An 18,898-nucleotide genomic window follows, 5' to 3' on the forward strand; every position below is an offset into this window, starting at 1 on the left:
TTTTGTATTATTTTCAATTGTTATATTGTTATTTTTTTCCAAATATTTTTGATCAGCAGGTGGCAGAACAGCACTTGGTGAACCCAGAGGGCCCACTGTAAGTATGTTTAATATCCTCAAAGACAAGGAAACAAAAAGACATGACAACTAAATACACTAAGTAAAAAATCAGCCGGGCATGTTGGTGAGCACCTGTAGTTCCATTACAGGTGGGCTTGAGCCCAGGAGGTGGAGGCTTCAGTGAGCCAAGATCACACCACTGCCCCTCAGCCTGGGCAACAGAGACTCAAATCTCAAAAAAAAAAAAAAAAAAAAAAAGAAAGTCTTAATGTCTACAAAACATGAGAAAAAGAGAGAGAGAATTAAAATCAGTATTTCGGTATTCAGCTGAGGCTACATATCACCATCATAGAATGAAATGCTGAGATACAAGAACTAATATGAAGTTCTATTAGAAAATTTTAATTATTAATATTTCATTATGAAAAATCTTTAGCTGTCATTTTTAGAAAGTGTGACAGTTACATGCTACAACAATTTCTCAGTACGGTCACCAACTTATTAAATAGACATTCACTTTCTTTTTTGTTTGTTTGTTTTCAAGACGGAGTCTCGTTCTTGTCACCCAGGCTGGAGTGCAATGGCGTGATCTCGGCTCACTGCAACCTCCACCTCCTGGGTTCAAGCCATTCTCCTGCCTCAGCCTCTGGAGTAGCTGGGATTACAGGCACCCGCCACCATGCTCAGCTAATTTTTGTATTTTTAGTAGAGACTGGGCTTTACCATGTTAGCCAGGATGGTCTCGAACTCCCGAGCTCAGATGATCCGCCCACCTCCGCCTCCAAAAGCGCTGAGATTACAGGCATGAGCCACCACACCTGGCCAACACTCACTTTCAATTAAAGTAAATAAAGGAGTGATTTTTTTCTTTTTCTTTTTACTTTGAAATAATTTCAAACTTAGATATTTAAAGAATAATACAGAGCACTCCCACATATCATTTATTCAGCTTCACCAATTTTTCACATTTGGTCACATTTTATCATTTTCTCTCTATACACAATTTTATATAATTTATAATAAATAATGTGATTAATAATTGTCAAATTAACAATAAAATATAAATTACACATTATATATACCACACACATATATTATATAAATGTATCACATACACATTACTATTATTTATTTTTTCGAACAATTTGAAAGTAGATTGCAGACATCCTTCCACTTTACCCTTTAACACTTTAGGTCATATACTCTAAGAACAGGGATGTTTTATTGTATATCCACAGTTATCAACTTTGGGAAATTTAGTATTTACCATTTGTCTTTTAACAAAGATAAAACAACTTTTATCTGATCAACTTTCCATATTCCAGGTTTTTTTTAGAAAAAAAAAGATAAGGCTGGGCGCGGTGGCTCACGCCTGTAATCCCAGCACTTTGGGAGGCCGAGGCAGGTGGATCACGAGGTCAGGAGATCGAGACCAAGGTGAAACCCCATCTCTACTAAAAATACAAAAAAAAAAAATTAGCTGGGCGCGGTGGCGGGTGCCTATAGTCCCAGCTACTCGGGAGGCTGAGGCAGGAGAATGGCGTGAACCCGGGAGGCAGAGCTTGCAGTGAGCCGAGATCGCGCCACTGCACTCCAGCCTGGGCGACAGCAAGACTCCTTCTCAAAAAAAAAAAAGAAAAAAGAAAAAGAAAAAAAAAGATAGGTTCTTGCTCTGTTACCCAAGCTGGAGTGCAGTGGTGCAATCATAGCTCACTGCAGCCCCAAACTCCTGGGCTCAAGCAATCCTCCCACCTCAGCCTCCCGAGTAGCTGGTACTACAGCCACGTGCTGCCACACCTGGCTAATTTTTTAAAAAGTTTTTGTAGCCCAGCTAGGTGTCTCACACCTGTGATCCCAAAACTTTAGGAGGCCCAGGCAGAAGGATTGCTTGAGGCTGGAAGTTGGAGACCAACCCGGGCAGCATAGCAAGACTCCATCTCTACAGAAAATAAAAATAAAAATAAATTTCTGTAGAGATGAAATCTCATTATATTGCCCAGGCTGGTCTCAAAGGCCTGATCTCAAGTGATCCTCCTACTTTGGCCTCCCAAAGTGCTGAGATTACAGGCATGAACCACTTCACCTGGCCCCAATTTTTTAAATAGTCCCCCAAAATGTCTGTTATATCACTTTTAATCTAGGATCACATGTTGCATTGAGTTGTCATGTCTCTCTAGTCTCCTTTAATCTGGAGCAGTTCCTCATTCTTTGTCTTTCATGACCAACATTTTTAAAAAATACTAGCCAGTTTCTTTTTCTTTTCCTTTTTTTTTTTTTTTTTTTTTTTTTGAGACAGAGTCTTGCTCTGTCACCCAGACTGGAGTGCAGTGGCGAAATATTGGCTCCCTGCAACCTTTGCCTCCCAAGTTCAAGTGATTCTCATGCCTCAGCCTCCCAAGTAGCTGGGACTACAGGTGTGAGCCACCATGCCCAGCTTATGCCTGGCTAATTTTTGTATTAAGTTTCTTTTTTTCTTTTTCTTGTGACAGAGTCTCACTCTGTCACTCAGGCTGAAGTGCGCTGGTGCGACCTTGGCTCACTGCAACGTCCATCTCTGGGTTCTAGGGTTCAAGTGATTCTCCTGCCTCAGCCTCCAGAGTAGCTGGGATTACAGGCACTCATCACTATGACTGGCTAATTTTTTGTATTTTTGGTAGAGACAGGGTTGCACTATGTTGGCCAGACTGGTCTCGAACTCCTGACTTCAAGTGATCCACCCACCTTGGCCTCCCAAAGTGCTGGGATTACAGGCATGAGCCACCGTGCCCAGCCTAAGTTTCTTTTATACAGAGAAAATATTCCTTACTTGAGCGCGGTGGCTCACGCTTGTAATCCCAGCATTTTGGGAGGCCGAGGCGGGCGGATCACGAGGTCAGGAGATCGAGACCACGGTGAAACCCCGTCTCTACTAAAAATACAAAAAATTAGCCGGGCGTGGTGGTGGGCGCCTGTAGTCCCAGCTACTCGGAGAGGCTGAGGCAGGAGAATGGCGTGAACCCGGGAGGCGGAGCTTGCAGTGAGCCGAGATTGCGCCACTGCACTCCAGCCTGGGCTATAGAGCAAGACTCCGTCTCAAAAAAAAAAAAAAACAAAAAAAAATTCCTTACTTGGGGTCTGTCTGTTTCTTTGTATTTAAAATCAAGTTATGTATTCCCAGCCAGATCACTACATAAATGATGTCATGCTTTCTCCGGGGAGCATTTCTGGAGGCACATGATATTCTTCTGTCCCTCATTGGTGATGTTAACTTTGGCCACCAAGTCAAGGTGCTGTCTGGTTTTCCCACTGTGCAGTTACAATTTTTCCTCTTGCAACGAATAAGCCAACTATGGGGAGATACTTTAAGCTGTGTACATACCCTGCTTCTGTCAAACTTTCCCCCTAGAATTAGCATTCATTGATAATTCTTGCCCAAACCAACTCTGATGGTTGCAAAATAGTTATTTTCCAACTCCATCAGCTCCCTCCACATTTATTAATTGGCATTCTCCCTTCTCCTTCATTCATTTAATGAATTAATTATCTATGTATTATCAGTGTGGAGTCATGGATTCCTATGTTTTCAATGGTTCATAATTCATTCCTGGTCATCTCCGCTGGGGGCACCAACCAGATAAAGTATACCTGTCTTATATGTTACAAATATTTTTTCACAGTTTGTCATTTCTCTCTCAAATTTAGTGTATGTTAATTTCTTCACTCGAGTTTTTCATATAGTCAGATTTATTAATATTTCCCTTTACATCTGGCTTAGAGATCTCTTCCCTACTCCAAAATCATAAACAAAACAAAAAGTCCATGATTTCTTTTTTTGAGACAGAGTCTCGCTCTGTCACCCAGGCTACAGTGCCATGGCACCATCTCAGCTCATTGCAGCTTCAACTTTCCGAGCTCAAGCAATCTTCCCACTTCAGCCTCCTAAGTAGTTGGACTACAGGTGTGAGCCACCTTGCTGGGCTAATTTTTAAATTTTTTGTAGAGACGAGGAGGTCTCACCATGTTGCCCAGGCTGGTCTCGAACTCCTGGTCTCCTATAGCCTCAGCCGCCCAAAGTGCTGGGATTACAAGCATGAGCCACTGCGCCGGGTTTCATGATTTCTTTCACTACTTTTATGATTTCACCTTTAATATTAAAATATTTAATACACTTGGAATTTTGGTGTAAGAAGGGTAGAAATTCCACTTTCTCCCCAGCTGATTAGTCATTTATTTGTATAAAATTCATTCATTCAATAATCCACCACACACACATACACATATTTTATGTTCTATATTTCTTATTATATCTTTTTTTCCTGTTGAATCTTGATGCATCTTTTATTAGAACCATGGAGCCACAGAACTCCGATTCTCGGCAATGTGAGGTATCATGCTATGACCTAAGGCTTGCAAGCAGAACTACCGCCAATCTGGCCTCTCTGGGGTTCCCTTCCTCCTGCAAGGTTGCACCAAGCGGCAGTTCGGGGAAATAGGCCCTTGAATTACCCAGTGTGTATCTCTTGAGTGTCTGTTAAATAATGGGGGGCAGGGCGGGGGAGGAGGGGGAGAGGGAGGCTGTGCATCAGTCTTTGTTAGCCAGGCAGAGCGTTTATTTTCCAGGGGTTGTTTCCTTTATCTTCACCCTAACATTCAAACTTGACGTGAGTTTTAGCGTGCCCCCGCCCTACCCCCTCCCAAAGCCCTTATTTGCCCATCCTTGCCTACAAGCTCAGAACCAGCAGGCAACGGAATGGATGGTCCTGGGAGCAGGCGGTTGAGATGCCAGGGTTTGGAGGCTAAGGACTGGGGGCTGTGAGAGAGGACCTTCCCGCGTCTGCTCCGCGCCCCCGCAGTTTCCTCCGCGCCCACTAGAAGGCGCCGGGGCGCTCGCATTCCCCGCGCGGAGCCGAAGCAGCCGCAACCAGCCGGGAGCTGAGCCGCGCTGCGATGCGGTGCGAAGAGCCGGGCGGCGGCCAGAGCGCACCCCGCGCTGCCAGTGGGACGCTGAGCCAGGGATCCCCGGCCTTGCCTCGGGGCTGGGGTGCAACGGACTCTTAACTTGGTCCTCGCGCCCCGCCAACCGCCCCCGGGCGGGAAACGCCCAGAACCACCACCGCGCCGCGCTCCACAAAAGCCCCGGGAGTTCCAAGGCGGGAGGGTTCGGGCGCGCTCCAGAGGCAGGAGGGTCCCCCACACCCTCAGGCTCATGCCCAGCTCCCCCATCGGGCAGCCCCCAGCCCCATGAGGACCCAAAGGCCGGGGCCGAGAGCCCGGCACAGCCCGGACCGAAATTTTGCCGCTGCCTTAGAGCATTAGACAGGTCAGTGCCCGGGGGCGGGGGGGGTGGGGAATGAGGGGAGGAGCAGGAGGCGGGAGGAGGCGCGCTTCCTGGTCCACCCTGTCCGCCGCGCCGCTTCCCGAGGCCACTCATCGGGTCACCTCCGCCGGGGGCGCCCGCCAGCACGGGCGTGATTCTGCATTTTTTCCTGACAGGCTAGGTGTGGAGCCGCCCTCCGCAGCCCACCCCGGCCCAGGTGATGCTCGGACTGAGGAGTCGGGGGCGCGCCGGCCGGGGCGGGCGGCGGGCTTGGGGACTGCCACTGCCCTAATAGAGCGGGGCTTTTCCGCTCACGCACGGCCGCGTCGAAACCGCGGCATCCAAATGTCTTCAGCATTAAGATGCCAGGCCTCGGGTGTGAGAGGAAACCGAGATGCAGGAGAGGGCGAGAAGAAAGGAGGCCGGGAGACCCTGGGGCCTGGGAAGTGAGGGGAGGGGTACCGGGAAAACCGCGGCTGGCAGTGCAAACCCTAGCGCGATGTGTGGAGTGGAGAGCGCTCTTGGGAGCCGGCAGGAGCCTCTGAGGACGCGGGGGCCAAGGGCCCCATCCCTTGCCCTCCCTTCTTCCCTCCCTTTCTCACTCCCCACCCTACCCCCACCTAGGATGTGGCTGGGCCGCCGGGCCCTGTGCGCTCTTGTCCTTCTGCTCGCCTGCGCCTCGCTGGGGCTCCTGTACGCGAGCACCCGGGACGCGCCCGGCCTCCGCGCACCTCTTGCGCCTTGGGCGCCCCCGCAAAGCCCCCGCAGGCCCGAGCTGCCAGATCTTGCTCCTGAGCCCCGCTACGCACACATCCCGGTCAGGATCAAGGAGCAAGTAGTGGGGTGAGTGCCGACCGCGGCGGCGCAGCGCGGCGCTCGCTGGGGGTGGTCTGGGGGCTTTTGTTTCCTCCACTGCTGGGCTCAGATGCCTGCATTCTCCTAACGGGTTGTGTGGAGTGAAGTAGGAGGTGGAAGTGGGAGGCTGCTGAGGCTTGGGCTGGGGAAAATCTGTTCTCCCTGAACCTTGCCATGGGGATGAGGATGGGGATGGGCGTGGGCGGTTGTGCAGTCAAAGGAGGGCCCTGAAAGACTCCCTGAGGTCCTGATTCAGGTATGAGAAGAGACTCCAGGTGGGGTCCTGGTTGGTGGGTAGGCAGCTCCTGAAATCCTGGTAATTGGCCCTATCCTACAACTCTAAAATCCAGATTTAGGGGATAGGTCATCCGATCCTTGGTCCCCCTCCCGAGGACTATTTGAAGGGCAGCATTTAAGGGGACAGATCCTAGATGGACAGAATTGCAGGGCCAAGGTGTGGGGTGCTGTGTCAGTGTTTATGGGATGAATGGAGCTGTGTAGCTGGGCTCTGATGACCCTCACTACCCCCTTCAGGCTGCTGGCTTGGAACAACTGCAGTTGTGAGTCCAGTGGGGGGGGCCTCCCCCTCCCCTTCCAGAAACAAGTCCGAGCTATTGACCTCACCAAGGCCTTTGACCCTGCAGAGCTGAGGGCTGCCTCTGCCACAAGAGAGCAGGAGTTCCAGGCCTTTCTGTCGAGGTACCAGCTTGAAAGAAGGGCATGAGTCTACAGGGGGAGAGCAGTGATTGTGCCGGGAGGGAGAGACCCTCTCCCCCGACTCTGCTCTGTCCTCTCCTTCCTCCACTGCCAGGAGCCAGTCCCCAGCTGACCAGCTGCTCATAGCCCCTGCCAACTCCCCACTCCAGTACCCCCTACAGGGTGTGGAAGTTCAGCCCCTCAGGAGCATCTTGGTGCCAGGTAGGGAGGAGGGTCCCAGAGGATGACCCCAGCCACAGTGGGGGTGGCACAGCCCAAGGTTGGGTGGGGAAGAATGGGAGATGATTGGAATGGGAGATGGGAACCTTTGATGAACGGGGGACTTAAGCTCAAAAGGGGGCTTAGGAGGTGGGAAGTGAGGACGGAAGGGACTCTAGGAATTTCAGAAGACTGGAACTGGGGAGTTTTGGGGGAAAGAATCTATTCTTTGCTGACTAACCATTGGTTAGGTGGTGGTCAGGGCAGGCCATAGGGCAAGCTTTGATGGGACGGGCTCAAAAATCAGTCACTGTAGGCTATGTTATACAGTGTGCCCTGCTGAGGCCTCAGTAAGAAGAATAGGTGGAAAGTTCTCTATTGTGTGTGGTGACACCAGGGAGAGAAAATGAGAAAGAATTCAGGGCTGCCTATGTGATTCTGATTCCCCCACTCCTTTCTTCTAGGGCTGAGCCTTCAGGCAGCTTCTGGTCAGGAGGTATACCAGGTGAGAGAAAACAAGAAGGCAAGGAGGCCAAGTAGGCATCAAGAATGCTGGGAGGGAGGCAGGGCTACTAAGGGAAGGATGGACGAATCAGGGAGGCAAGAAGTGGGTCTGGGGCCTAACCCTGCACTCTCCAATCCCCTCCTAGGTGAACCTGACTGCCTCCCTAGGCACCTGGGATGTGGCAGGGAAAGTGACTGGAGTGACTCTCACTGGAGAGGGGCAGGCAGATCTCTCCCTTGTCAGCCCAGGGCTGGACCAACTCAACAGGCAACTACAACTGGTCACTTACAGCAGCCGAAGCTACCAGACCAACACAGCAGACACAGGTGCGAGGCCTGGGTGGAGAGGGGGCAGGCTGGGCAAACAGAGAAGAACCAGAAAGGCTGGAGTGGGCAAATGGCAGAGGGCATGGGAGGCATCTGGGCTATGGCCAGAGCTGTCCAGCCACACAATGGGTGCTTCAACTGGACCAACAGGGCCAGAGGGAGAAAGGGGGCCTTTGTTCATCTGGGGCTGGAGCAGGCCAGAGGGAAACCCGAGCCTTGGGTGTGTCTCCCCTTTAGGCCAACTATGGGGGCCCCAGGAAGAGACCTGTCTAAGGAGTTAGAAGACTATATTCCCAACCCACCCCTTACTAGAGGGCAAAGGCCTTTACTTTCCTCAGTTCCCATTTCTCTTCCAGCAAAAGAGGCCTAAAAGCCCTCCTTGCTTCTCCCCAAAGCTGGTTTGTTGCACTAAGTTTGCTTCGACCTTGGGGCCTTTGCACTTTCTGTTTTCTCAGCCTGGAATGCTTTTCCCCAGATTTTTGCAGACTGGCTCCTTCTTGTCACTTAGATCTCAGCTCAAATGTCTCCTCTTCACTATTACATTACTTGTTTGTCTTATTTTCCATTCAATACTTACCAGTATCTGAATTTTTTAGTTTACTTAGCCTGGCACCAGACTGACTAGGTTGCTATCAGTTTTGTTGCTTAATAGTTGTGTAAATGTGGCAAGTTACTTTTCTGTGTCTCAGCTTCTTTTTCTGTTGTAGGAATCTACTTAATAGGGCTATCATGAGGATAAAATGAGTGCATATATTTAAGGTAATTTTTAACGGGTCTGGCACATAGTAAGTGCTCAATAAAGGTTAGCTTTTACTTAAAATTTTATTTATTGTTTTTCTTCTACCCATTAGAATGTAAGTTCCATGAAGGTAAGAACCTTGTGTTCTTGTCCACCAAGGCCTAGAAAGGTGGGACACAGAGTAGGCACTTAAATATTGATTGGCTGAAAACAGAATGTTATCCTACCCTTCAGGGTCAAATGCCATGTCCTTTCTTCCCAGTCCGGTTCTCCACCGAGGGACATGAGGCTGCTTTCACTATCCGCATAAGACACCCGACCAACCCTCGGCTGTACCCACCTGGGTCTCTACCCCAGGGAGGTGAGGCTGGTAGGGGCAGGGACATATTAGATCCAGCCTTGGTGGGGAGCAAGTTGGAAGAGGGCAGTCCTGGGAGGGGATATCTACCTGCTCCCCTCTCCCAACTCTCCTTGTCTGCACCCAACCCTGTGCCCCCAATCTCAGACCAGTACAACATCAGCGCTCTAGTCACGATTGCCACCAAGACTTTCCTGCGTTATGATCGGCTACGGGCTCTCATCACCAGTATCCGCCGCTTCTACCCAACGGTTACTGTGGTCATCGCTGACGACAGCGACAAGCCAGAGCGCCTCAGTGGCCCCTACCTGGAACACTATCTCATGCCCTTCGGCAAGGTGTGCAGCTAGCAGGCTGAACGGCAGGCCAGAGGACTCCCGCAGGGAGTGTGCCCTCAATCTGCAGCCTCCAGGGTAGTGATTCGAGGACCACCTGCCTCAGAATCATGGGGTGCCGGTTAAGCATGAGGATTCCTGGAATGTAAGCTTCGTGGGAGCAGGAAATTCTCTCTGCATTCTTAGAATGGTGCTTAGTGCCTAATGGCATTCAATAAAATAGCTGATGAATGAATAAATAAATGCACACAGAAATTAAACGCATTCCAAGACCACTGACTTGGAACCTCTGTGGGGATCTGCATTTTTTTTTTTTTTTTTACCTAGCTCCTGGCCTTTCGAAAGCACTCAAAAGTCTGAAGAAGAATACAAGCTGAGAAGGGTCGGGGGAGAGAAAGAAAGGTGGCAGAGGGCCATGTCCTATTTCTGCAGCCTCCCCAACCACACACACCTTTCCGCCAGGGCTGGTTCGCAGGCCGGAACCTGGCTGTGTCCCAAGTAACCACCAAGTACGTGCTATGGGTGGACGACGACTTCGTCTTCACGGCGCGGACGCGGCTGGAGAGGCTTGTGGACGTGCTGGAGCGGACGCCGCTGGACCTGGTAGGGCAGGGGCCGCAGGATGTGGGGGTGGAGAAGGTTTTTGAACAGGCTAAGGCCACAGCGGGGGCGCTGCGGCCAGGAATGGCCAGCCCTGGGACAAAGAGAGGACCACGAAGTGGGGCCTGGGAACTGTCTGGGTCCTGCAGGGGTGAAGCGGAAGAGGATGGGGCAGGGGTACCCCCGAAGGCACCGGAGCGCAGACCTTGACCCCTTCGGGTCCCCTATCCCAGGCCCGCCTGGAGCCAGCCTCCCTCTCCCTGCAGGTGGGGGGCGCGGTGCGCGAGATCTCCGGCTTTGCCACCACTTACCGGCAGCTGCTGAGCGTGGAGCCCGGCGCCCCAGGCCTCGGGAACTGCCTCCGGCAAAGGCGCGGCTTCCACCACGAGCTCGTCGGCTTCCCAGGCTGCGTGGTCACCGACGGCGTGGTTAACTTCTTCCTGGCGCGGACTGACAAGGTGCGCGAGGTCGGTTTCGACCCCCGCCTCAGCCGCGTGGCTCATCTGGGTGAGTGGCGCCCCTTCCCGGTGGACCCTGGCAGGAGCCCCACGGGGAGCTGGCGCACGGTCACCCGCCTCTCCTCCTAGGCTGCACCCAAGCCCAGCCGCCACCGGGAACCCTAGAACAGTTCTGCAATGATTTACCAAGACCTGCACCTGGGCGAGAGACAGCTCCCACCCTCTCCCAGCCCTGCATACTCTTTTTTTTATAAATATATATGTTTTTATTATACTTTAAGTTCTAGGGTACATGTGCACAACGTGCAGGTTTGTTACGTATGTATACATGTGCCATGTTGAATCTCCATTCCCAGCACAGCCGCTGGGCCCCCATAAGCTTCCCCATCACTGTCCCCGCCACCCCCACTCTACTCCCAGCGCTTCCCCTAGTTCAGACCACAGTCAGTGCAACCCATCTGGCGTTTATTTAACCTCTGAGAGTGGGGGTAGGTTTTTCCATTTTCAAAGCACAAGTATATTGACTCCATTTACACAAGAGTAAAACTGAGACCCAGGGAGCTGATTTACATGCTCAAGGTCCTTAGAAACGCCTTTGCACACACACTTTCCACACCCTAAATTTGAGAGTTCTCCCTTACCAGTCGGCCTTCTGCACCCTCAGGATCCCTCACTGTGTACCCCCCTCCACCCCCAGAATTCTTCTTGGATGGGCTTGGTTCCCTTCGGGTTGGCTCCTGCTCCGACGTCGTGGTGGATCATGCATCAAAATTGAAGCTGCCTTGGACATCAAGGGATGCCGGGGCAGAGACTTACGCCCGGTACCGTTACCCAGGATCACTGGACGAGAGCCAGATGGCCAAACACCGGCTGCTCTTCTTCAAACACCGGCTGCAGTGCATGACCTCCCAGTGATGGCCCACTGGGGATTTCTGACTGTCAGGCTGGGCATGCCTCCTTGTCCCTGCCAGGGATTTCCAACAAACCCCACCACCCTGTGAGCACTCAACTGGCTGTCCCTGAGCCTCTAGTTCCTCACTCTTCCTTTTCAGAACCTGATGCCCAATAGGGGTTGTCCTGGTGACACCCCTCCTTTTTCCAGTGCCCAGAGGCCTGGTGGAGCCGTAACCTCTCCCACAGCCAGTGCCAAGTCCTCCCCCTGCCCATTCTCATGGGGCAGGAAATGGGGGGATCACTTTCCAAGTGCCAAAGAGCCCAGAGGGACTCTAAGAACCTAAGGTGGAAACACTGTCCTCTCATCTTGGGACTGAGGGGGTGGGGAAGTTCCCCAACACATAATCCCAAGACTGTGCCCCTCATCCGCATCTTCAGATCCAGTACTCTGTGTACCTGCTCCAGCCCCACCCCCACAGAGAGAACTTGTGGCTCTGGGGCTGGGGTGAGGGCTGGTGGTTGGTGAAAGCCATTCTTAGTTGTGTCTCTGCAATGCTGTGGGCACAAAAGAAGGGGCACCAGAGTCCCTGTGCAAACACCTAGACTCACTTCATGGATTCCAAAGCTCTCAGCTTCATTCTATTAGTTACGTTAGGTAAGGGGGTTCAAGGGTCATGGTCCTCATCACACACGTCATCGGGGCCCTCTGCACTCCACATGATGAGGTCAGACCCACACTATGCAAATCTTTGGGTCAGTGAGCTCCTGGAGAAGAGAGGAGACGTGTCAGGAATAGATTAGGCACCCCTCTTCCTTGACGAAATGTGGCAGTCCTCTCAGGGGTACCCCACCCACTTAGGGATCTGAGTTCTTCAGTTCCTCACCCATAGCTCAGCCCAGGCTCCCTGAGTTGGTCTTCAATCTACTATTCATTCCGTCCCCACCCTTTCCTTCTTGATCTTCCTCCACAGACCCTTTCCCAAACCCCTCTCCCTGGGTCTCCAGCCACTTACCCCTGCCTCACTTGCCGCAGCCCAGTGCCTCCTGGCTCCCACTCCTGGCGCTACTGCCCCTTACCAGGCTCCCCAGGGCATAAGCAGCTGCATCCTGCACACTCACAAACAGCTGATCTGGGGTCACCCTGTCCAGAAGTCCTGCCCGGGTCAGTGTCCCAAGCACGGAGGCTATGTGGGGAGGGTGTCAGGCTCTGAGACCCTAAGTCCACACCGGGTCTTTTTCCCTCCCGCAGGTGTCCAGTCATTGCCCAGGCACTGGGCCCTGCTCTTCTCCCCACATCTCACCATTACACTGAGCCAGGAGGAGGCGGATCCTAGCATCTCGACATTGGCTGGCCAGCTGCAGGGATGGGGCAAAGGGGTTAAGTCCCAGATTAGAGGGTATAAGTGAGATGCTAAGGGGTTTCTCCTCAACATACCCTCTCCCTCACCTCCACCACTTCTCTGGCCCCAGCAGCATCTGCAAAGGTGACACCACTGAAGTCTAGGACCACCACCCTGACAGGCTCAGCAACTAGAATGGGAGAAGACAGGAGTACCCAGGTGCCACCATGCAACATGCCCAAATCTTCCTTCTTGTCACCCCATCTCACCTGCAACTGTTGGGCCATCTGGCTTTGAAGTCTCCTATGAGTAAAGAAGGGCAGTCACCACTCCCAAGACACAGCATGAACATGCACCCCTTGAGCACAAGGATCCCCTTCAGAACACCCACCTGCCTCCCACTCCCCGAGGATCCACATTCCTCCTAAACCAAGCTCCTTCACCTTTTCTCCTTCTCCGAGCCCCAGGTGCCACTCCAGGTTGCAGCGAAACTGCCCACAGGTCTCAAAGTACAGTGGTGTTGGATAGCTCAGGATGCAGAGCCCCGGGACCTGCAGGAGCTAAGAGGTCAAAGGATCGGAGAAACATCTGGGGCTAATCTTCCCTTCTTTCTTTGGCTGCAGCCCACCCACCTTGTGGCTTCCTCTGAGTGGTCTGTAGAGCTCTGTCCCCTCAGCCTGTCCAAGTGCCAGGCACTGCACCCTAGGGAAGAAGGTGGGGCCAGATTTCCACCTTAGCCTGGCCTGGCTGGAGAGTCACCCCAAGCACCTCATTCTCTTCCCCTGCCCCGAACTCAACTCCCCTCATCTGTATGCCCACCTCCGGGTGCAGCAGACCACAGTCATCATGGAGAAGATCACACCCACAGCCAGGCCCAAATCCACACTCAGGGTCACTACAACCACCCAGGTGACCATCCACACAGCCTGCAGGACAGGGATAGGGGTGGATTGCCCAAAAGAAAAGCCAGGCCATCACTGCTGGGGAAAGAGATCCAGGGCAGTGACTACCAAGGCAAGTGATGGGGAGAGATGACCCACAAAGTAGTAGAAAGCATGACGGAGGGAAAGAACAGGGTTGATTCAATGGGACACACACCAAATGTAATGACCTGCACCAGTTGGGAAGTGACAAATATTCAGGTCAAAGGGGTTCAAACCCCATCCTTTCCCTTGCCTATGAGTAAAGCGTATTAGGAGTTATGTTTGTTGGGGGAGTGGGTGGGTTGCAGAACTTAGGACCAGAACAATTAGGTTTGGTACAGGGCAGAGGCTGGGGATGCTAACAAGATGAGAGGGGGCAATCTGGGGGTAACGGCATTTCTCACAAAGTCCACTTGGCTGATGTGCCATAGTTGTGGAAGTTCCTGCATCTGGCAGAACATCTGGCGCATGCTGGAGATGTTGATGCAAGCCAGGACAGCCTTGAGGCAGAGGAGGTGGGCTGACTACCTCAATGTCCTGGAATACAGCCACCCCTCCCCAGCCATGCTCATGCCTCCTCTGCTCCTTACCTTGGGCAGATAGTAAAAGAAGGGCCCCAGCCACAGCAGCACCGACAAGACCACTATGCAGGAGAAGAGGCCTGCCAGCTAGAAGGAAGGAGGAACAGGAGCAAAAAAGTAAGGGACCCTCCCACCCCCACATGAGAGCTGGTCTCCCTGCTCACTCTGCCTAATCTTCCTCAGAAATCTCCGTTCTCCCAAATCTCCTTCCACACAACCCCCTTCTTAAAATTCTGCCGTTCACATCTAACCCTCCCCCTCCCCCCAATTAATTAAATGCCCATTATTCACCAGTCTCCCTGTAGATGTCTGTTGTTCAAGTTCTCCAGTTTTGCAGCCCACCTCCACCTTAAAAGCCACTGTTGGGTTACCCTATAAGCAAGCTATACGTGCTTAGGGCACCAGCAAAGTAAGGGAAACCAAAAATATTAGGGGGAGGCTTTGATATGTGATATTCCTTTCAAAAGACAATGTCATTGTGTGAAAAAAATAAGAATTTTATCTCTTAAGTTTATTTTATAGTTTTGTGTTTTTATTTTGAACCACACCTGGGGCACCATAAACTTTTTCAGTGCTTAGAGCCTACAAAGGTCTTACTGGAACATTATTATCTTCCATCTCTCCTATCTATAATTCCATCCCTTCAGTCACCCTTTCTCACAGATCCCCAGTCTTCTCTATATAGATGCCACCTGGGTATCTAGCCATCTTCCACCTGTTTCTCCACCACTGCCACCTTGCCTGGATGGCCCATCCTTTCTCCTCATCCAAGGATGCCCTCTTACCTGTGTTTTCCCACCAGCATCGACCAGTAGACTGGTGGTGGCCAGCGTAGCCGAGTTGGGAAAGCAAGAGAAGAGGGAGGAGATGAGGTTGGAGGCACCATGTGCCAGGAGCTCTTGGAGGGATGCAGTGAGATGAAGTGGAAGAGACAAAGGCATGGTGGGAAGTCAAATGAGAGGGTTGGGGTCCACAGTCAGAGTCCCACCTGGTTGGAGTCAATAGTGTAGCTATACTTGTCTGCATAGATGGAGGCCAGGGAGGCAGACACCACAACAGTAACCAGTGCAATGGGCAGCAAGTCAGCCAGAATCCTGGGCAGCTCAGCCAGGTTGGGGAGGAGGGGTTGGGGAAATCTGGAGAGGGAGGGATCCATGGTGAGGAGGGGTTGGGTGCTTCAGTGAGATAAGGAAGGCAGAGAAAATGGGGGGTGGAGATAAGAGGAAGTGTTGAGTGGGAGAGGTGGGAGAAGAGAAAGCTGGCGTCTTTTCATTCTGTCTTACCCTCCAGGCAACAGCCCCACTATCTGGACATGGTATCTTGTGTCCAGAGAAGAGGTGAAGCAGAGAAGGAGGCCAGAAGCACCTGAGAAAGAGAGCAAAATGAAGGCATGGGAAGAGATGGGGTCCCTGGCAGAAGCTAGAAGGGGCTGACCATGAGAGAGGACCATAATGCAGGCCTAGCTGGTTGCAGGAGCCCAGCACCTGGGGGAGCGGGGATGTGTTTGGGATGGGGGCCTGACAACTGATTTGTAGTGTAGAGCTGGGAAAGAGGGATGACATATGCCTGAGGCCACAGAGCGCTGGAGCCAAGGAAGTAAGAGGAGGCTTCTGTGAAGGATGATGGATATGAAGAGATGCCACTGAGCCTTCCAAAGAGGGAAGCTGGACGATATCTAGTGATATACTGGCATCTGTGGAGACGCGGAACGTTTATTTAGTGGGGGAGAGAGAGAAATGTCGGTGGAGGGTGGAGAGGGAGATGCACTGTGAATTACAGGGAAGGACCCTGGTGAGGACAGATGTCAGAGAAGGTGCTGTGACCAGCAAGACCTCAAGAGAGCGCTGTAGGATGGCAGAAGAAACTCCAAGAGGTCTAGGGGGTGCTCCGTGAGAGACGTGGGACAGTGTCGAGGGGGGCTGTGGAAGGTCAAAGCGTCCTTCTGCAGGAGGCCAGGGAAAGTGAGTGTAAGCCGGCCCTCTGTTCCGTGGCCTCTCTGCACTCCACCAGGGGGCGGCAGCGGCCAGTTCCCACAGGACTGCAGGGTCTGCGCGGGCAGGGAGCCGGCGCGCACGGCCATCCTCACCAAGACGACTTCCCCCGGGATCGGCGTGAGTAGCCGGTCTCGGAATCTCACGTTCAATTCTTTGACCGGCACGAGCAGCTCCAGGCTGAGCGCGGAGATGGTCAGTTCGGCCGGACTGCTCGGGGGCAGCGCAGTCAGCACGGCAGCCAGCGTCTGAGGGCAGGGGCGATGAGCAGAGGGCCCTGTGCCAGGGTTCATGCGCCCCGGCGCGGGCCCCCCAGAGCGAGGCCCTCTCTCCCCGGTGCCACCAGGGCTTACACCTCCTCAGCGCCCTCGTTCAGCCACGTGGCTCCAACCTCCTTTCCTGCGCCCTTGTCACATACTACCCCTCCACCCTCCGTCCTTCCTCCCTTTTCGAGTTTCCCTATTCCCGGGACCTCTAGAAGCCCCTTCTCCTTTCTTCTCCCACCCCGACCTTGAAGAGAGAGAAGCAGCCGATCTGGCGCGGGAGGGACAACCCCAAGAGGCTCGGCAGCTGGGACACGAACACGTGCAGCGCGGCCCCGCTGGTCAGCGCCTTGACCACAGGCTCGGACAAAAAGGTGGACAAGACGCCGAGCTGCAGCACGAACATCCCCAGCTGCGGGGGAGAAGACGCGCTGTCACCATCTAGAGGAGTAGCAAACCAACCCCGCGCACCTCCGCCCTCCCGAACCCAAGCCGAAAGCTGGTCCCTCCCTCTTCCCCGGCCCAATTTCCCCGGCCCCTCAGCAGGGATCCCCCGGGATCCTCCCCGGGTCCTCCCTCACCATCAACGCCCCGCTCCCGAAGGCCATGGCCGCGGCTACCCCAACCCGCTGAGCGTCCAGCTGCTCCTTCTCGATTCCGCTCAGGTTCCCCACGAGAGGTTCCGGCACCAGCCGCTCGACGGCCGAGCCTGTCATGAGGCTGAGTATGGCGAAAGTTCCTGTCGCCGGGGGACAAATGCAGACATCACCAGCTGTGCAGCCCTGGGCAGGGCAACAGCTCAGGGTCCACGCCCTGGGTCCGAGATCCTGCTGCCAGACTCCGCTCTCCAAGAAGGCTGCCACCTGGTCAAGACTGTGGGGCGCGAAGAGCTGCGCTAGCCGGCAAAAACTGCTCCCTCTTGCAGATTCTCTGCCTACTGCGTGCCCCTTTAGGGGACCATGCACCTATTCTTCCCCTTCCAAGTCCCTGAGATGTTCATTTTAACCAAATTTCATAGGGGAAAAAAGTTCAGGTAAACTCCCACCTCTTCGCACTCACTCTAGCAAGCATTGCCTAGGTCAGTTTCCTGGCAGGATTGGGCAAGGAGGGAGGTGAAGGTGGGAGGGGTGAAGAGGGAAATTAGGAAGAAGGGAAATGACAGCCCCTGTCCATTTTCACCCCATAAGGAAGAAGAGTCATTAGAAGTCCCTGGTCACTCACCTGTGGACAGGTGTCTCCCAGTACCTAGCAAGCTGTAGATGAGGACGGGGAAGAAAGACGTGTAGAGTCCAAACACCGGGGGCACGGAGGCCAGGAGAGCAAAAGCCATGCCTGGGATAGAAGTGGATGGAAAGGTGTGCTGTGGGGAGGGGGCCTTGTCCAACCTCCAGGACTTAAATGCACTTCCCAGACTCTTAGGGGCTGGCATCAAGGATGCTAAATCATGCCTCATGAGGGAACTGAGGGCTTAATGGGCCTCAGTGGGAGGTCATGGGGCAGACAAGATCAGGGACGCTGTGGCCAAGTCCTGGGGGCCAGGCGTTGTGCCTCTCTCCAGTTCTCTGAGCCAGAACCTGTCTAAGCCTTCTCGCAGGATTGAGCAGATGAGGAGAGGTGGGGGTGGGGATCTGATGGAGCTCCACAGTCCTTACCTCAAACTCCCTCTCTCCCACCCTCAACGGCACGAACCCACCATCTGCTCCCGGATTCTCAGCTTCCTACGCCTCCTCCCGGAAGCCCTCTAGAGCTTGTGCTCCTGACAGGCTGCTGTTAGGGCCTCTCACCCTGGGGCACGTGCACGATGCCCACGGTCACTCCGGCCGCCGCATCTCCGAGCAGCCAGGCCCGCCAGCGGTAATTGGGCAGCCAGTGCAGTGCCGGCAGCCGAGCCAGCAGCAGGCGCCTCGCCCCCGTCCCGGAACAAGCGCGAGCCCGAAGCCTCCACAGCCCGAAGAGCCGGGGAAAGCGGCGCTCTGCAGGTAGCTCCGGTTCCTGCTCTTCGCCCCCGAAGAGCTGATGGAACCGAGCCTCGGTGAGACCTTCCCTCAGCCTGGTTCCCAAGGGGTACTTAAGGTCAGAGGTATCCCCCGCGCCTGGGTAGGTCCTGGTGCCCTGAATCCCGCTCATTCTGCCCTTGGCCACCTCCAACTCCGCCCGGTCTTGAATACTCCTCCGCCCGCGAAGCCCTGAGTCCCGCCTCTCACGAAGCAGGGTCCAATCCGGCCCCGAGGGCACTCTCGCTTGAGGACCTTCTCGGGTCTGGCGAGAGCCGCGGCTTGGAGAGAGAGAGTCTCTATGTTAGGCGTTTCTGCAGACATCCTTGGCCGGATCTGATCGCTGGCTCTAGGGTGGCTGTGGAAATGCGTAGAGATTAGAGAGAGAGAAGCCGAAAGGCAAGCGCACCTCGACACTCAACACCCGCTATTTACCCCTTCTTAGACTTTTCACTTCACTCCCGG

The 18,898-nt window shown here is 53.5% G+C and overlaps 2 protein-coding genes across 8 annotated transcripts; one reads left to right on the plus strand and one right to left on the minus strand.

The window, feature by feature from the left end:
* The first annotated feature begins 4,779 nt into the window (after positions 1-4,779).
* B4GALNT1 (beta-1,4-N-acetyl-galactosaminyltransferase 1) lies at positions 4,780-14,699 on the plus strand. 7 transcript variants are annotated; one of them, XM_030822339.1, is made up of 12 exons: positions 4,780-5,359; positions 5,533-5,573; positions 5,981-6,199; positions 6,746-6,910; positions 7,023-7,129; positions 7,591-7,631; positions 7,777-7,957; positions 8,959-9,057; positions 9,202-9,392; positions 9,852-9,992; positions 10,256-10,496; positions 11,145-11,943. In XM_030822339.1, the coding sequence occupies exons 3-12, from the start codon at positions 5,982-5,984 to the stop codon at positions 11,360-11,362; spliced, it is 1,602 nt and encodes a 533-aa protein (XP_030678199.1). In that variant the 5' UTR covers positions 4,780-5,359; positions 5,533-5,573; position 5,981; the 3' UTR covers positions 11,363-11,943. The 7 variants fall into 7 exon arrangements, with proteins under 7 accessions (XP_030678199.1, XP_003252808.1, XP_030678197.1 ...); XM_003252760.4 differs by lacking the exon at positions 5,533-5,573 and having other exon boundaries at positions 11,145-14,699; XM_030822337.1 differs by having other exon boundaries at positions 5,533-6,199.
* SLC26A10 (solute carrier family 26 member 10) lies at positions 12,341-17,892 on the minus strand. Its single transcript, XM_030822345.1, is given in 15 exon segments — positions 12,341-12,525; positions 12,643-12,697; positions 12,777-12,871; positions 12,951-12,984; positions 13,125-13,241; positions 14,009-14,104; positions 14,195-14,272; positions 14,971-15,081; positions 15,174-15,321; positions 15,469-15,535; positions 15,538-15,550; positions 16,272-16,424; positions 16,687-16,851; positions 17,021-17,178; positions 17,661-17,892. Coding segments are annotated over 15 exon segments (1,686 nt in total). The 3' UTR covers positions 12,341-12,361.
* Positions 17,893-18,898: the final 1,006 nt, after the last annotated feature.

Source organism: Nomascus leucogenys, chromosome 11 (assembly GCF_006542625.1).
Source record: "Nomascus leucogenys isolate Asia chromosome 11, Asia_NLE_v1, whole genome shotgun sequence".
Classification (NCBI taxonomy): domain Eukaryota; kingdom Metazoa; phylum Chordata; class Mammalia; order Primates; family Hylobatidae; genus Nomascus; species Nomascus leucogenys.

Coding starts and splice junctions, on each gene's coding strand:
- B4GALNT1 (XM_030822337.1), top strand. CDS start 5,751: ATGCAGGAGAGGGCGAGAAGAAAGGAGGCCGGGAGACCCTGGGGCCTG. Junction 7,130..7,590: donor CAGGAGCATCTTGGTGCCAG/GTAGGGAGGAGG, acceptor CCTTTCTTCTAG/GGCTGAGCCTTCAGGCAGCT. Junction 10,497..11,144: donor CAGCCGCGTGGCTCATCTGG/GTGAGTGGCGCC, acceptor CTCCACCCCCAG/AATTCTTCTTGGATGGGCTT.